The 25,052-nt window shown below is 40.0% G+C and overlaps 1 protein-coding gene across 3 annotated transcripts in view; it reads right to left on the bottom strand.

The window, feature by feature from the left end:
* The window catches only part of LOC128688668 (PHD finger protein rhinoceros), a 115,860-nt gene that overhangs the window by 34,631 nt on the left and 56,177 nt on the right, over positions 1 to 25,052 (bottom strand). For 2 of the 3 annotated variants that reach the window (XR_011391926.1, XM_070084471.1), the window contains exons 11-12: positions 19,563 to 19,613; positions 7,734 to 7,896 (exon numbers count right to left, since the gene is read on the bottom strand). Coding sequence is in view for 1 of the 3 variants with exons in the window: in XM_070084471.1 (XP_069940572.1) it covers positions 7,734 to 7,896; positions 19,563 to 19,613 (214 nt within the window). In the remaining 2 variants the exon portion in view is untranslated. The remainder of the gene's footprint in view (positions 1 to 7,733; positions 7,897 to 19,562; positions 19,614 to 25,052) is intronic. The other variant, XR_011391927.1, reaches the window with a different exon arrangement.

Raw genomic sequence — 25,052 nt, 5'->3', positions numbered from 1 at the left:
AAGTTTCCCCGTCTTCTAATAACATGTTCATTTTTCCACTATAATCTACCTTGTCCATAATTACTATTGCATTTGCTTTGTCTGTTTTGTAAGGTAAGTCTAGGGTCTTTCCTTAATTCATGGTATAACTTAATAAATGTTTGATGATGATTGTGTTGTAAAGCTCATTGCACACTAAAAGTATACTCATTTGCAGGCTTTCTTTCCTGCTCACATACTGTTATACTGTAAGACTTTTTCATGGAAATCAAGAGTGTATGTTTCTTTACTTCCTCCTGAATCCAGTCATTCAGCATTTTTTTTCAGTTTTACTTAGCTGTAGTGACAAATTTCCCATTTTTTAATGGGTCGCAGTTTGAGTTACTCATCACACAAGTTCTTTTCTTCTCCTTATTGTCTTGAACGAATTGTTGATTCTTGCAGCCTACAGTCCTTGACTACATCAATCACACATGCACCACCTTTAAGCATATGTATTGGAGGAATAATTTCATGATTAAACTTCTTAGCACTAGACTTTCTTTTTGATGACATGATCAATATCCAGACATAACATGGGGCGATAAAAAAAATCAGAAACGGAGTGATAACAAAGGAGAGAGTAATCATATGATACACGTCCAGGAAGCAACTGGTGATAGCGTAGAAGAGGATTTCTGTCCACTTTTCGTATTGTCTATGGCTGTTTACTTTTTCTATTTATGATTATTATAATATTTTAAGAATAGTATATGCACAGTGCTTATCAGTGGCTCAATCAGTCTAGGAGGGTTCTGGAGTTGGCCAAAAACTTTATCAAGCCAGAGGTAAAAGGTGCAATCACACAAGCAAGATACTTGAGTTCATTAAACTTAACAGCCTTAACCCTTTCAGGGTCCGTCCCGTAGATCTACGGCTTTATGTTCAGGGTCCAAACCGTAGATCTACGCCATGAGCTCAGCTCACTCTGATAAACTGTGAGTGGTACATTTGGGCCTAGATATGAGAGAATACATCTATGTGGTATGTGTGCACCACATAAAACACATCCTGCAGCACACTGTGTATAATGAGAGAAAAAAAATTAAATCATGATTTTTCGATTAAAACAGCAACTTTGCAGTGTTTTTTCGTATGTTTTTTTATAGTTGTATTTGCGATTTCTTGGTCTCATTTGATAGAATGGAAGACATATTACAGAAATAGAGATGATTTTGATTGGTTTTAGCACTGGAAATGGCTTGAAACTGAGCTCAAAGTAGCAGAAATGTTAAATTTTTGCCGATATTCAAGAGTAAACAAACGACCTCACACGTCTAATACACGTCAGCTGGTGGGTCTAATATACATTCACAAATATGGTGATGATATTTATACAATTATTACAGTATTGCATAACAGTAAATCTTCTATTTTTTGGTGTGAATAAAAATTCATTATGTGAATAAAAAATCAAAATGGAATTTATTTGTAAAGCCTCAAAACATAACTAATGAACAGAGGAAATGTTAGTTACTTAAATGTTAATAAACAGAGTTTAAATTTAATTCTTGCCCTGACAGGGAATCAATGCAATTCATACAGGTAGTGGTAACCCCAGATGGAAGTGAAAATGCCAGTCTAGCTGCATGATTCAGTATAGACTGAAGTCTTTTTAGCAAGTTGTTAGACAAACCTACAAAATAAAGAACTGCAAAAAGCAATTTGATGGAAAAAATGCATAGATAAGGACCAAGATATTCTGTTTATCAAGATATTACCTGATTGTATAAAGACTATGAATATAAAAATTGCAAGATTTAACAATTTGGTGATGTATCCAACAAATGACATTAAAGAATCCAGGTAGATATCCAGATGTACATAAATGATATACAATACTGACAAGATGAAGAATTAGACACATGTGCAACATCTGGGTAACTTTATTTGTAAATGTTTTGCCAACCAGTGGCTTTATCAATACAATGCAATACAGCAATCCTGCTGTTATTCTTAACCTCTGAAAAAAAACAAATGCTAAGGACATAGCCTCTCTAGTGCGTTCGGTCAGTTCTGGATTCTTTACTAAGCCAAAATCAACTCTCAAAAGTTATTACTCATTCAGGCTCAAGACAACACACAGCCTCTTATTCAACAGTTTAAATATGCTTAATGTAGACAATAGTCACACTCTGAACTGTGCACAGTACAGTATGTCTTCAAGACACTTGATGCAAACATTAACTCAGCATAAATTCTATCTGGAGAGCGAGACAAATTCTTCAATTGCAACCTGTCTCATTGCACTTACTATTGCAACGAATTACCCAAGCTATACTGACTTAAACTGCATTCTAGGTCTAGACACAGGAGGGCCCCACATACACAGCAACCATTTTTCGATGTTCCACATTTTTGTTGGCTTTCAGCTGAGCCATTGTTCATTATGGTCAGTGCTTTTACTGCTTTTCCACCCTTATTGCAATTTTTGTACAACAGTTGTGGCATCATATTTCAAGGTAAGCATTATATGTAATGTGTATTTATTTTACTTCTTTATGTTTTTGTTACACCTAGCTGCATTGAGCACTTAATATCTGATAGCATCAACACATTATCAGGCATTTTAGACGCATTCAATAATGAAAAAACTGCTCTTTTCCACAGCCAACAATTTTCGTTTAGTGTTTGGGGCAGCAAGCCTTAGGAGGCGTACGAAAGGGGCCATTTGTATCAGTAATAAGTCTTATGATTAGTTTACTCAAATTTTTTTTTTTTTCAACAAGTCGGCCGTCTCCCACCGAGGCAGGGTGACCCAAAAAAGAAAGAAAATCCCCAAAAAGAAAATACAGTGGACCCCCGCATAACGATTACCTCCGAATGTGACCAATTATGTAAGTGTATTTATGTAAGTGCGTTTGTATGTGTATGTTTGGGGGTCTGAAATAGACTAATCTACTTCACAATATTTCTTATGGGAACAAATTCGGTCAGTACTGGCACCTGAACATACTTCTGGAGTGAAAAAATATTGTTAACCGGGGGTCCACTGTACTTTCATCATCATTCAACACTTTCACCACACTCACACATTATCACTGTTTTTGCAGAGGTGCTCAGAATACAACAGTTTAGAAGCATATACGTATAAAGATACACAACATATCCCTCCAAACTGCCAATATCCCAAACCCCTCCTTTAAAGTGCAGGCATTGTACTTCCCATTTCCAGGACTCAAATCCGACTATTTGAAAATAACCGGTTTCCCTGAATCCCTTCACTAAATATTACCCTGCTCACACTCCAACAGATCGTCAGGTCCCAAGTATCATTCGTCTCCATTCACTCCTATCTAACACGCTCATGCACGCTTGCTGGAAGTCCAAGCCCCTCACCCACAAAACCTCCTTTACCCCCTCTCTCCAACCCTTTTGAGGACGACCCCTACCCCTCCTTCCTTCCCCTATAGATTTATATGCTTTCCATGTCATTCTACTTTGATCCATTCTCTCTCAATGACCAAACCACCTCAACAACCCCTCTTCTGCCCTCTGACTAATGCTTTTATTAACTCCACACCTTCTCCTAATTTCCACACTCCGAATTTTCTGCATAATATTTACACCACACATTGCCCTTAGACAGGATATCTCCACTGCCTCCAACAGTCTCCTCGCTGCTGCATTTACCACCCAAGCTTCACATCCACATAAGAGTGTTGGTACTACTATACTTTCATACATTCCCTTCTTTGCCTCCATAGATAACGTTTTTTGACTCCACATTTACCTCAACGCACCACTCAGATTTTTTCCCTCATCAATTCTATGATTAACCTCATCCTTCATAAATCCATCCACCGACACGTCAACTCCCAAGTATCTGAAAACATTCACTTCTTCCATACTCCTCCTCCCCAATTTGATATCCAATTTTTCTTTATCTAAATCATTTGATACCCTCATCACCTTACTCTTTTCTATGTTCACTTTCAACTTTCTACCTTTACACACATTCCCAAACTCATCCACTAACCTTTGCAATTTTTCTTTAGAATCTCCCATAAGCACAGTATCATCAGCAAAAAGTAACTGTGTCAATTCCCATTTTGAATTTGATTCCCCATAATTTAATCCCACCCCTCTCCCGAACACCCTAGCATTTACTTCTTTTACAACCCCATCTATAAATATATTAAACAACCATGGTGACATTACACATCCCTGTCTAAGACCTACTTTTACCGAGAAGTATTCTCCCTCTCTTCTACACACCCTAACCTGAGCCTCACTATCCTCATAAAAACTCTTAACAGCATTTAGTAACTTACCACCTATTCCATATACTTGCAACATCTGCCACATTGCTCCTCTATCCACTCTATCATATGCCTTTTCTAAATTCATAAATGCAATAAAAACTTCCCTACCTTTATCTAAATACTGTTCACATATATGCTTCAATGTAAACACTTGATCTACACATCCCCTACCCACTCTGAAGCCTCCCTGCTCATCTGCAATCCTACATTCTGTCTTACCTCTAATTCTTTCAATTATAACCCTACCGTATACTTTTCCTGGTATACTCAGTAAACTTATTCCTCTATAATTTTTACAATCTCTTTTGTCCCATTTCCCTTTATATAAAGGGACTATACATGCTCTCCGCCAATCCTTAGGTACCTTTCCCTCTTTCATACATTAATTAAACATAAGTACCAACCACTCCAACACTATATCCCCCCCTGCTTTTAACATTTCTGTCATGATCCCATCAGTTCCATTTGCTTTAACCCCTTTCATTCTATGTAATGCCTCACATACCTCCACCACTCTTACATTCTGCTCTTCTTCACTCCTAAAAGATGGTATACCTCCCTGGCCAGTGCATGAAATTACCGCCTCCCTTTCTTCCTCAACATTTAAAAGTTCCTCAAAATATTCTCGCCATCTACCTAATACCTCCCTCTCCCCATCTACTAACTCCCCTACTCTGTTTTTAACTGACAAATCCATACTTTCTCTAGGCTTTCTTAACTTGTTTAACTCACTCCAAAATTTTTTCTTATTTTCATTAAAATTTCTTGACAGTGCCTCTCCCACTCTATCATCTGCTCTCCTTTTGCACTCTCTCACCACTCTCTTCACCTTTCTTTTACTCTCCATATACTCTGCTCTTCTTATAACACTTCTGCTTTGTAAAAACCTCTCATAAGCTACCTTTTTCTCTTTTATCACACCCTTTACTTCATCATTCCACCAATCACTCCTCTTTCCTCCTGCCCCCACCCTCCTATAACCACAAACTTCTGCCCCATATTCTAATACTGCATTTTTAAAATTATTCCAACCATCTTCAACCCCCCACCCCCCACTACTCATCTTTGCACTAGCCCACCTTTCTGCCAATAGTCGCTTATATCTCACCCGAACTTCCTCCTCCCTTAGTTTATACACTTTCACCTCCCTCTTACTTGTTGTTGCCACCTTCCTCTTTTCCCATCTACCTCTTACTCTAACTGTAGCTACAACTAAATAATGATCCGATATATCAGTTGCCCCTCTATAAACATATACATCCTGGAGCCTACCCATCAACCTTTTATCCACCAATACATAATCTAATAAACTACTTTCATTATGTGCTACATCATACCTTGTATATTTATTTATCCTCTTTTTCATAAAATATGTATTACTTATTACCAAATTTCTTTCTACACATAGCTCAATTAAAGGCTCCCCATTTACATTTACCCCTGGCACCCCAAATTTACCTGCTACTCCCTCCATAACATTTTACCCACTTTAGCATTGAAATCCCCAACCACCATTACTCTCACACTTGATTCAAAACTCCCCACGCATTCACTCAACATTTCCCAAAATCTCTCTCTCTCCTCTACACTTCTCTCTTCTCCAGGTGCATACACGCTTACTATAACCCACTTTTCACATCCAATCTTTATTTTACTCCACATAATCCTTGAATTAATACATTTGTAGTACCTCTTTTCCTGCCATAGCTTATCCTTCAACATTATTGCTACTCCTTCTTTAGCTCTAACTCTATTTGAAACCCCTGACCTAATCCCATTTATTCCTCTCCATTGAAACTCTCCCACCCTCTTCAGCTTTGTTTCACTTAAAGCCAGGACATCCAGTTTCTTCTCATTCATAATATCCACAATCATCTCTTTCTTATCATTTGCACAACATCCACGCACATTCAGACTTCCCACTTGACAATTTTCTTCTTCTTATTCTTTTTAGTAATCTTTACAGGAAAAGGGGTTACTAGCCCATTGTTCCCGGCATTTTAGTTGACTTTTACAACACGCATGGCTTACGGAGGAAAGATTCTTATTCCACTTCCCCATGGATATAAAAGGAAAAGTAATAAGACCAAGAACTATTAAGATAAAATCAAAGAAAACTCAGATGAGTGTGTATAAATAAATGTGTATATGTATGTGTAGAGTGACCTAAGTGTAAGTAGAAGTAGCAAGACATGCCTGTAATCTTGCATATTTATGAGACAGACAAAAAGACACCAGCAATCCTACCATCATGTAAAATAATTACAGGCTTTCGTTTTACACTCACTTGGCAGGACGGTAGTACCTCCCTGGGTGGTTGTTGTCTACCAACCTACTACCCAAAATGCATTTGTGTAATTAGTGGCTCTCACTCAAGCCTTGTGCTGTATCAAATTACATCTGTATTATACTAAAATTAAACTCAAAAAGGTAATCATTTTGTATGATTAACTACTGTATTTGTACATTTCTTAAGAAATAAATAATTTAAGTTTTAAGAATACCAGAAGCAATGTCATCATCTAAACAAGAAGGGAAAAGATCAGACATACGATCAACAAACATTTATACAGAACATGATTTACCTGTGAGTTATTCAAATACCAAACTTAAATTTAATTCTGAGAATATCCAAAAACGTAATGAACTTAAAATCTCAGAAAATGTGCTCAAATAAAGGTTGGTATAGTCTGCTACTAAACAATGAACAGTTTGACAAAGTTTGACATATTTTTGTTATAAGTTTATTCCGTGGCAGATGTATCACACACTGAAAGAAAACTGGTTTAAAATATAGCCACTAGGGTTTATATTGTCAAACCTCACCAGGAAACTTTTATAACAATATTCAGTTTTAACTTTTCAAGCCAATGTGAAGAGCCACTCTCCGTTACTGGCCACAAACCCTGGGGCCAGGGGTATACAATTATTAAATTAATAATAATAATAATACAATACTTCAACAATAATATCATGAAGTACTACTTGTAATGAAGCATAGTAACAAAATTCTTGCTTTACAATAATAAAAATAAAGAGCTGTCACATAAAATCAAAATCAATAATTTATATTATAAAGATTACATTATTAAAAGCACAAGCAAACATGCATATAATTCTAAACGAATAAGCTTAAAGGATTAACACTAACACATCGAAATTCAAAATCTGTCTCATGTTTCAACTATTGTTTAAACTTCTGTTTATTAAGTTTCTAAAAATTTGCAATAAAAGGTAAAATTTTGTTAGACTAAGTACAACTAAAGTCTTAAGAAAGATTAATGCATTCAAATATCTACATTTAAATAAAAAGATTTTAAAATATCTGAGTAGTAATGAAGATAATTTTATTCCACTGTTACTAAACCATTGCAAATGAAGAAAAATGCAAGATTATGTCTGTATTACATTCAGTTTATTAACAAGTAAAAGTCGTAATAAAGTTCCTACCATCCCATCTGCTTGGTTTTCTTGGGCATGCGTGTGAGAGGTGGGTCCAGACATGACAGATGATAATAATGTCCACAGGTATCACATTCAATCAGCAAATGTTGCTCTTTTGTCAACTGGCAGACACGACATCTATTTATTGTCAAAGAGCTTGCTACAGTCTCTGCAAAATGAAATAGCACATTATCAATTAAATACAGACTGACAGCAAAATATAATTAAGAGAAGTATCCCAGTCTGCCACACCAGTGCGTCCCAGTACAGTATACTCGTGGTAGGAAAATCGTCTTCAATAATTCTTCTCCCTTAAAAATAAAAATTTGAAACTGACACGAGGTGAGTACATACTTGTCAAGTAATAGTGTTGTAAGCTGTCACTGTCACTGCCTATGTTTGTCTAGTCAAACTAACTTTCATTTGCAATATATAAATAATGTAACATGAAACATTCAGGCCCTAAATTATGCAGCAATTTTTATAATAAAAAATCATATAAATTGTTGAAGTTTTCATTGCACAATAAATTTATTATCTAAAGAAGGTATAAGAAAAAAAAAGAGTATACAAAAGAAGAAAATCACTACAATAAAATAATGTAGAGCATATCCGTAATATTAAGACAATACCAAGGACTATGAATATTTGTACAGAATGAAAAGAATTTATTTTCTAACATACTGTCTCATTCCAGAAAATATGGCAAAAACAACTTTCACCATCATTATATAAATACATATGAACATTGAACACACTCATGCAAGCACGCATGTACATACCACACACAAGACACTCACACACACATACATGGGGTCAGGAGCTGTGACTCAACCCCTGCATCCACAACTGAGCACACACACACACATACATGGGACGTTAAGAAGTATTTCTTCAGTCATAGAGTTGTCAGGAAATGGAACAGTCTGGAAGGTGATGTAGTGGAGGCAGGAACCATACATAGCTTTAAGAAGAGGAATGATAAGGCTCATGAAGCAGGGAGAGAGTGGACCTACTAGCAACCAGTGAAGAGGTGGAGCCAGGAGCTATGACTTGACCCCTGCAACCACAATTAGGTGAGTATGTATGTATGCACACACACACAGTAGTGTGTGTGTGTGTGTGTGTGTGTGTGTGTGTGTGTGTGTGTGTGTGTGTGTGTGTGTGTGTGTGTGTGTGTGTGTGTGTGTGTGTGTGATAACAACATACAAAATACTGCGTGGAATAGACAAGGTGGACAGAGACAGGATATTCCAGAGAGGGAACACAGAAACAAGGTGTCACAATTGGAAGTTGAAGACCCAGATGAGTCAAAGGGATGTTAGGAAGCATTTCTTCAGTCATAGAGTAGTCAGGAAGTGGAATAGCCTAGCAAGTGAGGTAGTGGAGGCAGGAATCATACATAGCTTTAAGATGAGGTATGATAAAGCTCATGGAGCAGGGAGAGAGGACCTAGTAGCACTCAGTGAAGAGGCAGGGCCAGGAGCTGAGTCTTGACCCCTGCAACCACAATCAGGTGAGTACAATTAGGTGAGTACACACACACATGCAACACACACAACACACACAACACACACACACACACACACACACACACACACACACACACACACACACACACACACACACATGTTAGGAAGTATTTCTTCAGCCACAGAGTAGTCAGTAAGTGGAATAGTTTGGGAAGCGATGTAGTGGAGGCAGGCTCCATACATAGCTTTAAGCAGAGGTATGATAAAGCTCACGGCTCAGGGAGAGTGACCTAGTAGCGATCAGTGAAGAGGCGGGGGCCAGGAGCTCGGACTCGACCCCCACAACCTCAACTAGGTGAGTACATACACACACACAAAACACACACACACACACACACACACACACACACACACACACACACACACACACACACACACACACACACACACACACAAAGAAAAGAAAAGAAAAGGAATCGGCCTCTCAAAGTAATTTTCAAGGCAGAATCAACCCGAACCATGATCCTGCAGGAGAAAGCACGGCTGAGAGGCAAGCAGGAGTTCCGGAGTGTGTACCTCGACCGAGACAGAACACAGGACGAAAGGAAGACAATGAAAGAGAGAGTTCAGAAACGAAAGGAGAAATGGGAGGAAATGAAAAAGGAGAGCAGAATAACCCAGGATCAAATGGAAGGACAAGCGCACCCCCCAGAAACACCTGCAGAAGGACTCCAGCCACGACACCCCCAAGGCAACTGAACAATCCAAACCAACTATCACACACCAATCCCTCTGTTTCCACCCCCCGCACCACAGTTACAGTATTAGAACAGAAGTTGAAGGTTTGGTACACAAATGCAGATGGATTAACGAATAAACATGAGGAATGGCAAGAAAGAATCAATGAGAAGTCCCCAGACATCATAGCAGTTACAGAAACAAAACTCATGGAGACAATAACAGATGCAATCTTCCCACCAGGATACCAGATCATGAGGAAAGATAGAAGGGGCAGGGGGGGAGGTGGGGTTGCTCTGCTCGTAAAAAACAGATGGAAATTCGAGAAAATGGAAGGAATAGATGAGACGGGAGAAAGAGACTACATAGCAGGTACACTTCAGTCGGGGGAACACAAAGTGGTCATTGCAGTGATGTATAATCCACCACAGAACTGCAGGAGGCCAAGAGAGGAATATGAAGAGAGCAACAGAGCAATGGTGGACACACTTGCTGAGGTGGCAAGAAGAGCTCACTCCAGCAGAGCAAAGTTGCTGGTTATGGGGGATTTCAACCACAGGGAGATTGACTGGGAAAACCTGGAGCCACATGGGGGTCCCGAAACATGGAGAGCCAGGATGTTGGACGTGGTGCTGGAAAACCTCATGCACCAACATGTTAAGGACACTACCAGAGTGAGAGGGGAGGATGAACCAGCAAGATTGGACCTTGTGTTCACCCTGGGCAGCTCAGACATTGAGGACATCAAGTATGAGAGTCCCCTAGGAGCTAGCGACCACGTGGTTCTGTGCTTTGAATACATAGTAGAGCTGCAAGTGGAGAGAATAACAGGAGTAGAATGGGAAAAACCTGACTATAAAAGAGGGGACTACATAGGGTTGAAGAACTTCCTGCGGGAGGTCCAGTGGGACAGAGAACTGGCAGGAAAGCCAGTAAATGAAATGATGGAATATGTAGCAACAAAATGCAAGGAGGCAGTGGAAAGGTTCATTCCCAAGGGCAACAGTAACAACGGGAAGACCAGAACAAGCCCCTGGTTCACCCGACGGTGTAAGGAGGCAAAAACAAAGTGCAATAGAGAATGGAAAAAGTACAGAAGGCAGAGAACACACGAAAATAGGGAGATCAGTCGCAGAGCCAGGAATGAGTACGCACAGGTAAGGAGGGAGGCCCAGCGACAGTATGAAAATGACATAGCATCGAGAATCAAGACTGACCCGAAACTGTTGTATAGCCACATCAGGAGGAAGACAACAGTCAAAGACCAGGTGATCAGATTAAGGACAGAAGGTGGAGAACTCACAAGAAATGATCAGGAGGTATGTGAGGAGCTGAACAGGAGATTTAAGGAAGTTTTTACAGTAGAGACAGGAAGGGCTGTGGGAAGACAGAACAGAAGGGAACATCAAGAGGGAATATACCAACAAGTGTTGGATGACATACGAACAACTGAGGAGGAGGTGAAGAAGCTCTTAAGTGACCTTGACACCTCAAAGGCGATGGGACCGGACAACATCTCCCCATGGGTCCTTAGAGAAGGAGCAGAGATGCTGTGTGTGCCTCTAACCACAATCTTCAACACATCCCTTGAAACTGGGCAACTACCTGAGAAATGGAAGACAGCTAATGTAGTCCCCATATTTAAGAAAGGAAACAGAAACGAGGCACTAAACTACAGACCTGTGTCTCTGACATGTATCGTGTGCAAAGTCATGGAGAAGATTATCAGGAGGAGAGTGGTCGAACACCTGGAAAGGAACAAGATTATAAATGAAAACCAGCATGGGTTCATGGAAGGCAAATCTTGTATCACAAACCTCCTGGAGTTTTATGACAAGGTAACAGAAGTAAGACACGAGAGAGAGGGTTGGGTAGATTGCGTTTTCCTAGACTGCAAGAAGGCCTTTGACACAGTTCCCCACAAGAGATTAGTGCAGAAGCTGGAGGATCAGGCACACGTAAAAGGAAGGGCACTGCAATGGATAAGGGAATACCTGACAGGGAGGCAGCAACGAGTCATGGTACGTGAAGAGGTATCACAGTGGGCGCCTGTTACGAGCGGGGTCCCACAGGGGTCAGTTCTAGGACCAGTGCTATTTTTGATATATGTGAACGACATGATGGAAGGAATAGACTCTGAAGTGTCTCTGTTCGCAGATGACGTGAAGTTGATGAGAAGAATTAAATCGGACGAGGATGAGGCAGGACTGCAAAGAGACCTGGAGAGGCTGGACATGTGGTCCAGTAACTGGCTTCTTGAATTCAATCCAGCCAAATGCAAAGTCATGAAGATTGGGGAGGGGCAAAGAAGACCGCAGACAGAGTATAGGCTAGGTGGATAAAGACTACAGACCTCACTCAGGGAGAAAGACCTTGGGGTGACCATAACACCGAGCACATCACCGGAGGCACACATCAACCAAATAACCGCTGCAGCATACGGGCGCCTGGCAAACCTGAGAATAGCGTTCCGATACCTTAATAAGGAATCGTTCAAGACACTGTACACTGTGTATGTTAGGCCCATACTGGAGTATGCAGCACCAGTCTGGAACCCACACCTGGTCAAGCACGTCAAGAAGTTAGAGAAAGTACAAAGGTTTGCAACAAGGCTAGTCCCAGAGCTCAAGGAAATGTCGTACGAGGAAAGGTTAAGGGAAATCGGACTGACGACACTGGAGGACAGAAGGGTCAGGGGAGACATGATAACGACATACAAGATACTGCGGGGAATAGACAAGGTGGACAGAGATAGGATGTTCCAGAGAGGGGACACAGGGACAAGGGGTCACAACTGGAAGCTGAAGACTCAGACGAGTCACAGGGATGTTAGGAAGTATTTCTTCAGTCATAGAGTTGTCAGCAAGTGGAATAGCCTAGCAAGTGAAGTAGTGGAGGCAGGAACCATACATAGTTTTAAGAAGAGGTATGACAAAGCTCAGGAAGCAGAGAGAGAGAGAGGATCCAGTAGCGATCAGTGAAGAGGCGGGGCCAGGAGCTGAGTCTCGACCCCTGCAACCACAATTAGGTGAGTACAATTAGGTGAGTACACACACACACACACACAAACCTCAGAACAGCATTCCGACATCTTAATAAGGAATCATTCAGGACCCTGTACACCGTGTACGTTAGGCCCATATTGGAGTATGCGGCACCAGTTTGGAACCCACACCTAGCCAAGCACGTGAAGAAACTAGAGAAAGTGCAAAGGTTTGCAACAAGACTAGTCCCAGAGCTAAGAGGTATGTCCTACGAGGAGAGGTTAAGGGAAATCAAGCTGATGACACTGGAGGACAGGAGAGATAGGGGGGACATGATAACGACATACAAAATACTGAGAGGAATTGACAAGGTGGACAAAGACAGGATGTTCCAGAGATTGGACACAGTAACAAGGGGACACAGTTGGAAGCTGAAGACACAGATGAATCACAGGGATGTTAGGAAGTATTTCTTCAGCCACAGAGTAGTCAGTAAGTGGAATAGTTTGGGAAGCGATGTAGTGGAGGCAGGATCCATACATAGCTTTAAGCAGAGGTATGATAAAGCTCACGGCTCAGGGAGAGTGACCTAGTAGCGATCAGTGAAGAGGCGGGGCCAGGAGCTCGGACTCGACCCCCGCAACCTCACCTAGGTGAGTACAACTAGGTGAGTACACACACACACACACACATACTAGGTGAGTACACACACACACACACACACACACAAAACATACACACAAAACACACACACACACACACACACACACACACACACACACACACACACACACACACACACACACACACACACACACACACACACACAAAACACACACACAAAACACACACACACAAAACACACACACATCATCTGTGAACAGGGACACTCCTGAGTCTATCCTTTCCATCGTGTCATTCACATATACCAGTGCTACTTTTGGTATATGTGAATGACATGATGGAAGGGATAGACTCAGAAGTATCCCTGTTTGCAGATGATGTGAAGTTAATGAGGAGAATCAAATCAGATGAGAATCAGGCAGGACTACAAAAAGACCTGGACAAGCTGGAAGCATGGTTCAGTAACTGGCTCCTCGAATTTAACCCCGCCAAATGCAAAGTCATGAAGATCGGAGAAGGGCAAAGAAGACTGCAGACAGAGTATAGGCTAGGCAGCCAAAGACTGCAAAACTCACTCAAGGAGAAAGATCTTGGGGTGAGTATAATACCGAGCATGTCTCCAGAAGCACACATCATCCAGATAACTGCTGCAGTATATGGGTGCCTGGCAAACCTGAGAATAGCATTCTGATACCTCAGTAAGGAATCATTCAAGACACTGTACACCATGTACAGAAGACCCATACTGGAGTATGCAGCACCAGTTTGGAACCCTCACCTGGTCAAGCACGTCAAGAAATTAAAGAAAGTGCAAAAGTTTGCAACAAGGCTAGTTGCAGAGCTAAGGGGAATGTTCTACGAAGAAAGGTTACAGGAAATCAGCCTGATGACACTGGAGGACAGGAGGGTTAGGTGAGACATGATAACGACATACAAAATACTGTGAGGAATAGATAAGGTGGACCTAGACAGGATGTTCCAGAGAGGGAACAAAGACACAAGGGGTTACAATTGGAAGTTGAAGACTCAGACGAGTCAAAGGGATGTTAGGAAGTGTATTTCTTCAGTCATAGAGTTGTCAGGAAGTGGAATAGTCTGGCAAGTGATGTAGTGGAGGCAGGAACCATTCATAGTTTTAAGACAAGGTATGATAAAGCTCATGGAGCAGGGAGAGAGAACCTAGTAGTGACCAGTGGAGAGGCAGGGCCAGGAGCTGAGTCTTGGCCCCTGCAACCACAATTAGGTGAGTACACACACACACACTTATGATTCAACTAAAATATAATATTGAAAACATATGATAATAGCTATATCTAATTCATTAAAATGTGTCAAATATAATATTGGTAGTTATTATATACAATAGTGTAATATGGCAGTTGTTATATACAGTAGTGTAATAGTGCCAGGAGGCTGTAATTTTCAGTTTCATTTTTTAATTTATCATCCTATTTCATTCATTTTTTACTCTCCGAATAAGAGTGCATAAAACACGGTCATATAAAGTTTAATTAACATCTGTCAAAAAACAAATGAATAACAAAAATAGCAGTCAGTCAGTCCAGCAGCAGTGGCAGCAGCAGATTGTTTTATTTTAATTTAATGTTGATAATGTCATACTGTGTATAATTTATCAATTAAACTTTATGATAGGCATGTATGTAAATGAAAAACAACTTGTACATAGGGTTCACTACTGTCTGTGGTATCAGACATCTGCGGTAGGTCTCGGAATGTATCACCCACAGATACGGGGTACTACTGTACATTATACTGTACACTACATAACACATTTTTACATCTGTTACCAATGTGTCAACCATTTTTTCCAGTTATCTGAGAAAGGAATGGAAGAAGAAATGCAGACACACTACCCAATTACACTGTACTTCCCTAGTTGTTAGCTAGTAGCAACTTGCTAATTTGTGACTCAAGTGAATACCTTAAATATCTGCAGAGCTTTGAGGTGGTGGTAGACCACTGATGCATCAGAGGTAAACAATAGTAAAGTGGAAATTTGCAAATATCATCAACAAAGGCATGAGCATAGCTCATAGGTAAGTTCTTCCTCAGTACTTATAATGATGATGCTAAAGATGTATACCACTTTTAAAGTATTCCTTCAGTTCACTATTAATCCACAGTTATTGAAACAAAACTTCAGATAACATTTTTGCCCTTCCTAGACCATTATTTATTTTATTATTCTGTGAAATGAATGACTGGATGATCAAAACATAATCCTATATGGAGATGAGGATTGATTGTAACCTTAATCAGAGCATAAATTTGCACTTGCATTATCCAGATGATAAACATTTAGCAGAAACCTTATAAATAACCCAAGAGCACTCACCACTTAAATAATGCAAGTACCAGGTGTTATTAATAAATGTTATGTCTCATTCACTAAGATGTTGCTAGTGATAGAACCAACAACTGCACACTTGAACTGTGTGTGCAGCTAGGCTAGCTGGCTTTAACCATGAACAGTAATAATGCTTATAACTATTATTACCTCAAGCCCAGACATTTTAGGGTTAAAAGTATTATGCTTTGATTTATCAGATAAAGGTTCATGGTTACCCATTTTAAATGATGCATCTAACATAGTTCTACATTCAACAACTACTGTATACCTAAAATTATTTCCTAAAGAGTATGTTCAAATCTAAACATGAACAGTATCATAAAATGTATAACAAACAAGTATTTCCAAATGCTTTCAGTGTGCAGCTCATTCTGCACAAGAATGCATTAAATTTATAACACAAAATTCTTTCTGTACAAGTATTGGTACTGCACATCCAATCTCAGGAAGTGTAAAATTAATTTTCTGAAATGCATACAAGTGTAAGTATGTGTAAGTACCTACAAGACTTAGAGATTTAAAGTTTGTTCAATATGAGAACTTTCAAGACCTACAGATTTAAAATTCATTTTTCTTAAGAACAGCACACTGAAAACATATTTGGCTACAGTTTTTTCAACACTATAATGCCTTTTAATTTAACTGATGGAGATTCATGAGCCATACAGTAGGGCCCCGCTTTATGGCTCATTGCTTTATGGTAATTCACTAATATGGACATTTCAAATTATGACCAAAAATTCATTTATACAGCTCCTTGATTCACTATTAAGACATCCACATGGCGCTCTGTTTACAACCTCCACGTCTCTTGATTATGTCTGGAAACTTTCCAAAATTTCAAGTGTTTTAACATTACTGCATATTTTATTTAAATTTATTTATATATATATATATACATGTATAGTTAGTGTGAGTGTGAGTGTGTGTGTGTGTGTGTGTGTGTGTGTGTGTGTGTGTATGTGTGTGTGTGTGTGTGTGTGTGTGTGTATGTGTACACATATATATGTGTGTGTGTGTATATATATATATATATATATATATATATATATATATATATATATATATATATATATATATATATATTTATATAATATATATATATATATATATATATATATATATGTATATATGACAATTTTCTTCTTCTTATTCTTTTTAGTAATCTTTACAGGAAAAGGGGTTACTAGCCCATTGTTCCCGGCATTTTAGTTGACTTTTACAACACGCATGGCTTACGGAGGAAAGATTCTTATTCCACTTCCCCATGGATATAAAAGGAAAAGTAATAAGACCAAGAACTATTAAGATAAAATCAAAGAAAACTCAGATGAGTGTGTATAAATAAACGTGTACATGTATGTGTAGTGTGACCTAAGTGTAAGTAGAAGTAGCAAGACGTACCTGTAATCTTGCATATTTATGAGACAGACAAAAGACACCAGCAATCCTACCATCATGTAAAACAATTACAGGCTTTCATTTTACACTCACATGGCAGGACGGTAGTACCTCCCTGGGTGGTTGCTGTCTACCACCCTAGGGTGTTCGGGAGAGGGGTGGGATTAAATTATGGGGAATCAAATTCAAAATGGGAATTGACACAGTTACTTTTTGCTGATGATACTGTGCTTATGGGAGATTCTAAAGAAAAATTGCAAAGGTTAGTGGATGAGTTTGAGAATGTGTGTAAAGGTAGAAAGTTGAAAGTGAACATAGAAAAGAGTAAGGTGATGAGGGTATCAAATGATTTAGATAAAGAAAAATTGGATATCAAATTGGGGAGGAGGAGTATGGAAGAAGTGAATGTTTTCAGATACTTGGGAGTTGACATGTCGGCGGATGGATTTATGAAGGATGAGGTTAATCATAGAATTGATGAGGGAAAAAAGGTGAATGGTGCGTTGAGGTATATGTGGAGTCAAAAAACGTTATCTATGGAGGCAAAGAAGGGAATGTATGAAAGTATAGTAGTACCAACACTCTTATATGGATGTGAAGCTTGGGTGGTAAATGCAGCAGCGAGGAGACGGTTGGAGGCAGTGGAGATGTCCTGTCTAAGGGCAATGTGGCCAGAATGTGTAGACAAAAGGGATTTTGAAGGATTTGAGGCTAACCCTGAGAAGCCTATGCCAGTTGAGGAATCTACTGTGGCATTGGGGAAGTCCTTGGGGTTGGAGGTTAGTGTGGAGGATGTGGAAGAGTTGGTGGAGGAGGACAATGAAGAACTAACCACTGATGAGCTGCTAGATCATCTTCAACAGCAAGAGACCAGACCTGAGGAAACTGCTTCGGAGGAGGGGATAGAGAAATTGAAGAAGTTGCCTACTTCAAAGATTAAGGAAATGTGTGCAATGTGGCTTAAAGTGCAAACCTTTTTTGATGACAATCACCCTAACACAGCTATTGCAAGCCGTGCTGGTGACTATTACACTGACAATGTTATGAAACACTTTAGGAATGTCATAAAGGAACAGGAGGTACAGGCCACTATGGACAGATATGTTGTGTGACAGAAGTCCAGTGACTCTCAAGCTGGTCCTAGTAGCATTAAAAGAAGAAGGGAAGTAACCCCGGAAAAGGACTTGCTACCTCAAGTCCTAATGGAAGGGGATTCCCCTTCTAAACACTAACACCTCTCCCCTCCTCCCATCCCATCAACATCACCAGATCTTCGTTAAAGGTAAGTGTCAACTATTCTATTGTTATTGTTGTTATTGTGATTATTCTATTGCATTAAACTTAATATTTCATGTGGTAATTTTTTTTTTTTCATACTTTTGGGTGTCTTGCACGGATTAATTTGATTTCCATTATTTCTTAAGAGGAAAATTGATTCGCTTTTCGATATTTTCGGTATTCGATGAGCTCTCAGGAACAGATTAATATCGAATACCGGGGGTCCACTGTATTATGTTGTTATAGACATTTTTATTAATCCATCTATAACATTTTTTCAAAATTATATAATAAATATGCTACATATCATATAAACAAAATATATACAATCATAGTAAAACAAATAAACATAATTTTGAAGTGTGGTAGGCAGGTGGGTTACCACACCTGACTTCCTACAATAGATACTTTAGGGTAATTTTTTTAAGGTAAGTAATGAGTGTACTGCATGTGCATTTTACTTCATTTTTTTTTTTTGATGCCTAGTTCTACTGCTAATTTAATTTACGATAGTGTAAAGATGTTATGAGGCATTCATATGCATTTAAAAGTAAAAAAATAAAAGTGATTCACTGTACAGTAATTTCCGCTTTACGGCAGTAGCCTGGAACCTAACCTGCCATATAAGCGGGGCTCTCCTGTATTCTTTTAAGAAGTAAAATGATACCAAAAGGTGTCAGATTTTATTAGTGTGATTTTTAAAATATGCTTTTCATTGTTTAAATAACAAATTTTACATTAAATATTATGTACACCCAACACATGGATTTTTTAAACACACTGACAAAGGCAGGGTGACCAAAATACATTCTCTAGTTGTTCCATAAGTACATGGACATCACAATTCCAATTATTCTCATAACACGCTCGCCCATCCTTCAAAATAATGAAGGCATTGTGCTTTCCACCTCTAGAACTCAATTCCATTACTGTAAACAGTTTTCTTGAATTCCCTCACAAATATTACCTTGCTCACGAGCCAACAGCACGTCAAATCCCAAAAACCACTTGTCTCCACCTGCAAGTATTAAACTGATACATTACTGAAAAGGAACATACAAAACTTACATTTAGAATTCTGCATAAATACATCATATGAATATATAACACCATGGTATAAATACATCATATGATTACGTATATGATATCATGGCATAAATCTATTAAAGTTGAAGCAATTTAATAAGTGTACTAATGAAATACCAAAACCAAAAACCCCAAACATGATTTTTAGACATACCGTAAACTGCGGCGTACTAGTAGACCTGGCATTTAAAACAATCTTCTTTTCCTGCTAAAAATATTGATTTGGGTCTCCACCTGCCACAAAAAATGATTCCCCACCTTATCTGTCCTCTAAAGGATCAGCAAAAATCTAATATTTCCACAAATTTGAACTGAATTTAGAGCCACTTACAGTCCTTAAACCAATCAAAGTCATTTTTAGTTTAGTAATATGTCTTCCATTCTATCAAATGATGCCAAGAAACAACCAATAAAATCATAAAAATTATCCAAGAAAACACTTCAAATTTGCTATTTTAAACTATAGACATGGCCAATTTTGTTTTTCCCATCATGCACCACGTGGGAACAGAATTTATTTTTCATACTGTGCACACTCATTGCACAGACCCATTTTCTCATATCTAGGCTAAAATTTACTACTCACAGCTTATCTAAGTAAGCTGAACTCATGACGTAGAACAACATGAGGGACTCTGACCTCAATGATGTACAATTGTGTGCGATGGACAATGAAAGGGGTTAAGGGGCATTCCTCCCAAAATAAACATGACCATATGGTATTTGCATACAGTGCAGGTATTTTCCATTACTATATGGAAGAACACATTAAAATACTGAAAATGCCTAGCTGAAATCTCCACAAAATAAAAAAATAAAAAGAACAAGTCTGTTAATGTAAACAAACAAAACATAAAGAACAGTTTTGCTCGCCATCAATGTTGTCCACTAGTTTGGAGGCTATTACTCTATCCTAGATTGTTTCCCCTCAGTCTTCCAATCTCAGCCTACATACATTTTCTTTATGATTATTACTTTTACTGTGGGGTTCTGGTGGCTCACTAGGAACACAACCACTACATAGTCATATTTCCACTCCTCTCTTTCTGGGCACTTTCCCACTCAGATTAGTATTGCTCACCTGTTTCACCCATCCACGTTCACTAGTTGTGCCCAGAGGCTTCCAGCTGCCAACTCCACTGCTATCTCTCCAGTTAACAACCACATGTGATTTGTTAATAACCTTTAGTATTCCACTCTACACAATGGATGACTCATCCAGCCAGCACCTCATCTGCCCAGTCCCTAGACAAGCCTGAAACTTTGGGTAAGATTTACTAGAGAGCAATCTGCTCTTCAAGGAATCCTGACAGTGACAGCCTTTGAGTTTGCTTGTACTCACCTAATTGTACTCACCTAATTGTGGTTGCAGGGGTCGAGACTCAGCTCCTGGCCCCGCCTCTTCACTGATCGCTACTGGATCCTCTCTCTCTCTGCTTCCTGAGCTTTGTCATACCTCTTCTTAAAACTATGTATGGTTCCTGCCTCCACTACTTCACTTGCTAGGCTATTCCACTTGCTGACAACTCTATGACTGAAGAAATACTTCCTAACGTCCCTGTGACTCGTCTGAGTCTTCAGCTTCCAGTTGTGACCCCTTGTCCCTGTGTCCCCTCTCTGGAACATCCTATCTCTGTCCACCTTGTCTATTCCCCGCAGTATCTTGTATGTCGTTATCATGTCTCCCCTGACCCTTCTGTCCTCCAGTGTCGTCAGTCCGATTTCCCTTAACCTTTCCTCGTACAACATTCCCTTGAGCTCTGGGACTAGCCTTGTTGCAAACCTTTGTACTTCCTCTAACTTCTTGATGTGCTTGACCAGGTGTGGGTTCCAGACTGGTGCTGCATACTCCAGTATGGGCCTAACATACACAGTGTACAGTGTCTTGAACGATTCCTTATTAAGGTATCGGAACGCTATTCTCAGGTTTGCCAGGCGCCCATATGCTGCAGCGGTTATTTGGTTGATGTGTGCCTCCGGTGATGTGCTCGGTGTTATGGTCACCCCAAGGTCTTTCTCCCTGAGTGAGGTCTGTAGTCTTTGTCCACCTAGCCTATACTCTGTCTGCGGTCTTCTTTGCCCCTCCCCAATCTTCATGACTGTCATATTGGCTCTGTGACAGTTGAGCAACCTGACTCAAGTGTTCCCTGACAGGCTGGAGCCCATTTCATACAGAGATTCCCACGAGCACTTCACGTGGGAAGGATCCTCCACCACACGTCATCTGGGGATAATCTTCCTTAGGTTGAAGGTTTGAAATACACCCCCCCCCCTCTACTCAGTCTATTACTGATACTTAACAAGAAACCAGGGATTACATCTGCTTACTTCCCTGATGAGCCTCAATGCCATTCAAAATCCACTGGAAATCCAATATGTTTGACTGGGTCTAGGACCCTGGCTTCAGAGGCCCTCACCTGTGACATCACACAGTGAACAGGTATCAGGCATCTCGACTACCAAACAATTAGCCAGAAACCAAGTTGGTCTTGTATCATTAGTCGACTACCAAACAACTGGCCAGAAACTAAGCAAGTCTTGTATCATCATTCAAAGCTATGCCTGAAGTCGACATCCTCCCACTGCATGACTGTGCTGAACATCGTGTTCTCGAGCCCCTCTCCTTATGAATCACAGAAGACTGCCTTCTAGCTATTCTGTAGGTAAGCAGTATGCATGCATTTTTACAAGCCAAGTGAATATAACACATGCAGTTCTGGGAGGATGAGACAAACAGCATTCTCACATCCCTGCTTGGACATCCTGCCAAAAATGGAAATCCAAAACTAACTATCAGTAGACATTATAATCTGAGGTTTGGCTGGGGGCTCAGCCAGTGAATTAACTCTTTAACTGTGATTAACATATTTGAAGCTTGTGTTCTGCATGATATTTATAAACACAGATTTTAGCTGGCCTCAAATTTGCTGACAGCTGATATTTTATGCCTCAGCTCAATTGTTCGTGTGTCCTGCTACCTTGTCATTCATAGCAAAAAATGTAGGGCTAGGTAGGACATATAAACAAGGTGTTTGACATGCCACTCTATATGAATGTTAGTACAGTGGTAACAGTACTAACAATGATAACATTTAATTATGACTACATACCTTTCATACTTTTTTTTACAATGGTTTTAAAGGAAGACACGTTATGGGCGCGCGCGCGCGCACACAAAAAAAAAAAATTACAACATACACCTATTTTTAACCTAGGATAACCTAAAAAAGTCAAACACTGTAATTTATTTCCATATACTGAGAGGTAACACTCCATTAATTAATTGCAATATTGTATGATGTTTTGTACATTGTGTTTTAAAGGCTCACAAATTATGAGCACATAAAAAGTACATAATGGTGCATGTACTGTATTTTCTGGTACATGTGGAGAATGGCAGTACAGGTAAACTAACTAACAACTCCCCCTCCCTCTCACTCTTGTGTATAACACTGTTTCCCAGATTAAAGTAATTAGTAACTATTATAAATTATTATTTACATGTTGCCAGTACATAATAGGCAAAACCACTTGTATTGTAAATAATTGTAAAGTAGCAGTTTGTAAACCACAGGTAGTCATGTTAGTTTTTGTGATTGGTGGCTGTGGAGGAGATGACAAACTGCACAAGGTAGCAGCTCTTTCAGTTACACTGTGCTATCATTTTCAAGTGCTGCATTTTTTTATTTTTCCCAGAACAGCCTGCCAAACTGAGGTGCTCATCGTGAATACCTTAAATTTGCCACTCTCACATTTGCTGCAGTGAGTATTCGGTTGGCATGCGCCTCAGGCAAAATGCTTTGGACTACAATCACCTGACAGTCCTTCTCTTTCATGGGGGGGGTTTGCTGCCCTTTGTCCCTACAGCCCAGCTTCCATTGGGAAGCCATCATTTACCAGACACAAACACAGACAGACAGACACAGACAGACACAGAGACAGAGACACAGAGACAGACAGACAGACAGACAGACAGACAGAGAGACAGAGAGACAGACACACACACACACACACACACACACACACACACACACACACACACCCATCATCACAAACCCCACCTACACCACAGCCCCCCACCAAGGCTCCCACTCCCCCAACCCCAATATTCTTGCAGGACCACAGTGATAGAAAAGGAGCTGAAAGTTTGGTACACAAACGTGGACGAAATAACGAATAAACACGAGGAGTGGCACGAAAGAATCAGTGAAAAATCCCCAGACATCATAGCAGTCACAGAAACAAAACTCGCTGAGACAATAACAGACGCAATCTTCCCACCGGGATATCAGATCCTGAGAAAAGATAGGAGTAGAGGGGGAGGAGGAGTTGCACTGCTCATAAAAAACCGATGGGGACTTGAGGAAATGGAAGGCATGGACGTGACTGGAGAAAGATACTACATAGTAGGTACAATTCAGTCTGGAGAACATAAAGTAGTCATTGGAGTGATGTATAACCCACCACAGAACTCCAGGAGGCCAAGAGAGGAGTACGAAGAAAACAACAGGGCGATGGTGGACACACTGGCTGAGGTGGCAAGAAGAGCTCACTCGAGCAGAGCAAAGTTACTGGTAACGGGCGATTTCAACCACAGGGAAATTGACTGGGAAAACCTGGAGCCACATGGGGGTCCCGAAACATGGAGAGCCAAGATGATGGATGTGGTACTTGAAAACCTCATGCATCAACATGTCAGGGACACTACCAGAGAGAGAGGGGAGGATGAGCCAGCAAGACTGGATCTTGTGTTCACCCTGAGCAGTTCAGACATTGAGGACATCACTTACGAGAGGCCCCTTGGAGCTAGCGATCATGTGGTTCTGAGTTTTGATTATATAGTAAAGTTACAAGTGGAGAAGGTAACAGGAACTGAATGGGAAAAGCCAAACTACAAAAGGGGGGACTACACAGGTATGAGGAACTTCCTGCAGGAGGTTCAGTGGGACAGAGACCTGGTAGGAAAATCAGTAAACGAGATGATGGAATATGTAGCAACAAAGTGTAAGGAGGCAGAGGAAAGGTTTGTTCCCAAGGGAAACAGAAATAATAGGAAGACCAAAGCGAGTCCTTGGTTTACCCGAAGGTGTAGGGAGGCAAAAACTAAGTGCACCAGAGAATGGAAAAGGTACAGGAGGCAAAGGGCCCAGGAAAATAAGGGATTAGTAGAAGAGCCAGAAACGAGTATGCACAGATAAGGAGGGAGGCCCAGCGACAGTACGAAAACGACATAGCATCTAAAGTCAAGTCTGACCCGAAACTGCTGTATAGCCACATTAGGAGGAAGACAACAGTCAAAGACCAGGTGATAAGGCTGAGGAAAGAGGGTGGAGAACTCACAAGAAACGATCAAGAGGTATGTGAGGAGCTC

Source organism: Cherax quadricarinatus, chromosome 13 (genome assembly GCF_038502225.1).
Source record: "Cherax quadricarinatus isolate ZL_2023a chromosome 13, ASM3850222v1, whole genome shotgun sequence".
NCBI lineage: Eukaryota > Metazoa > Arthropoda > Malacostraca > Decapoda > Parastacidae > Cherax > Cherax quadricarinatus.
This window is presented reverse-complemented; position numbering and strand designations above follow the sequence as displayed.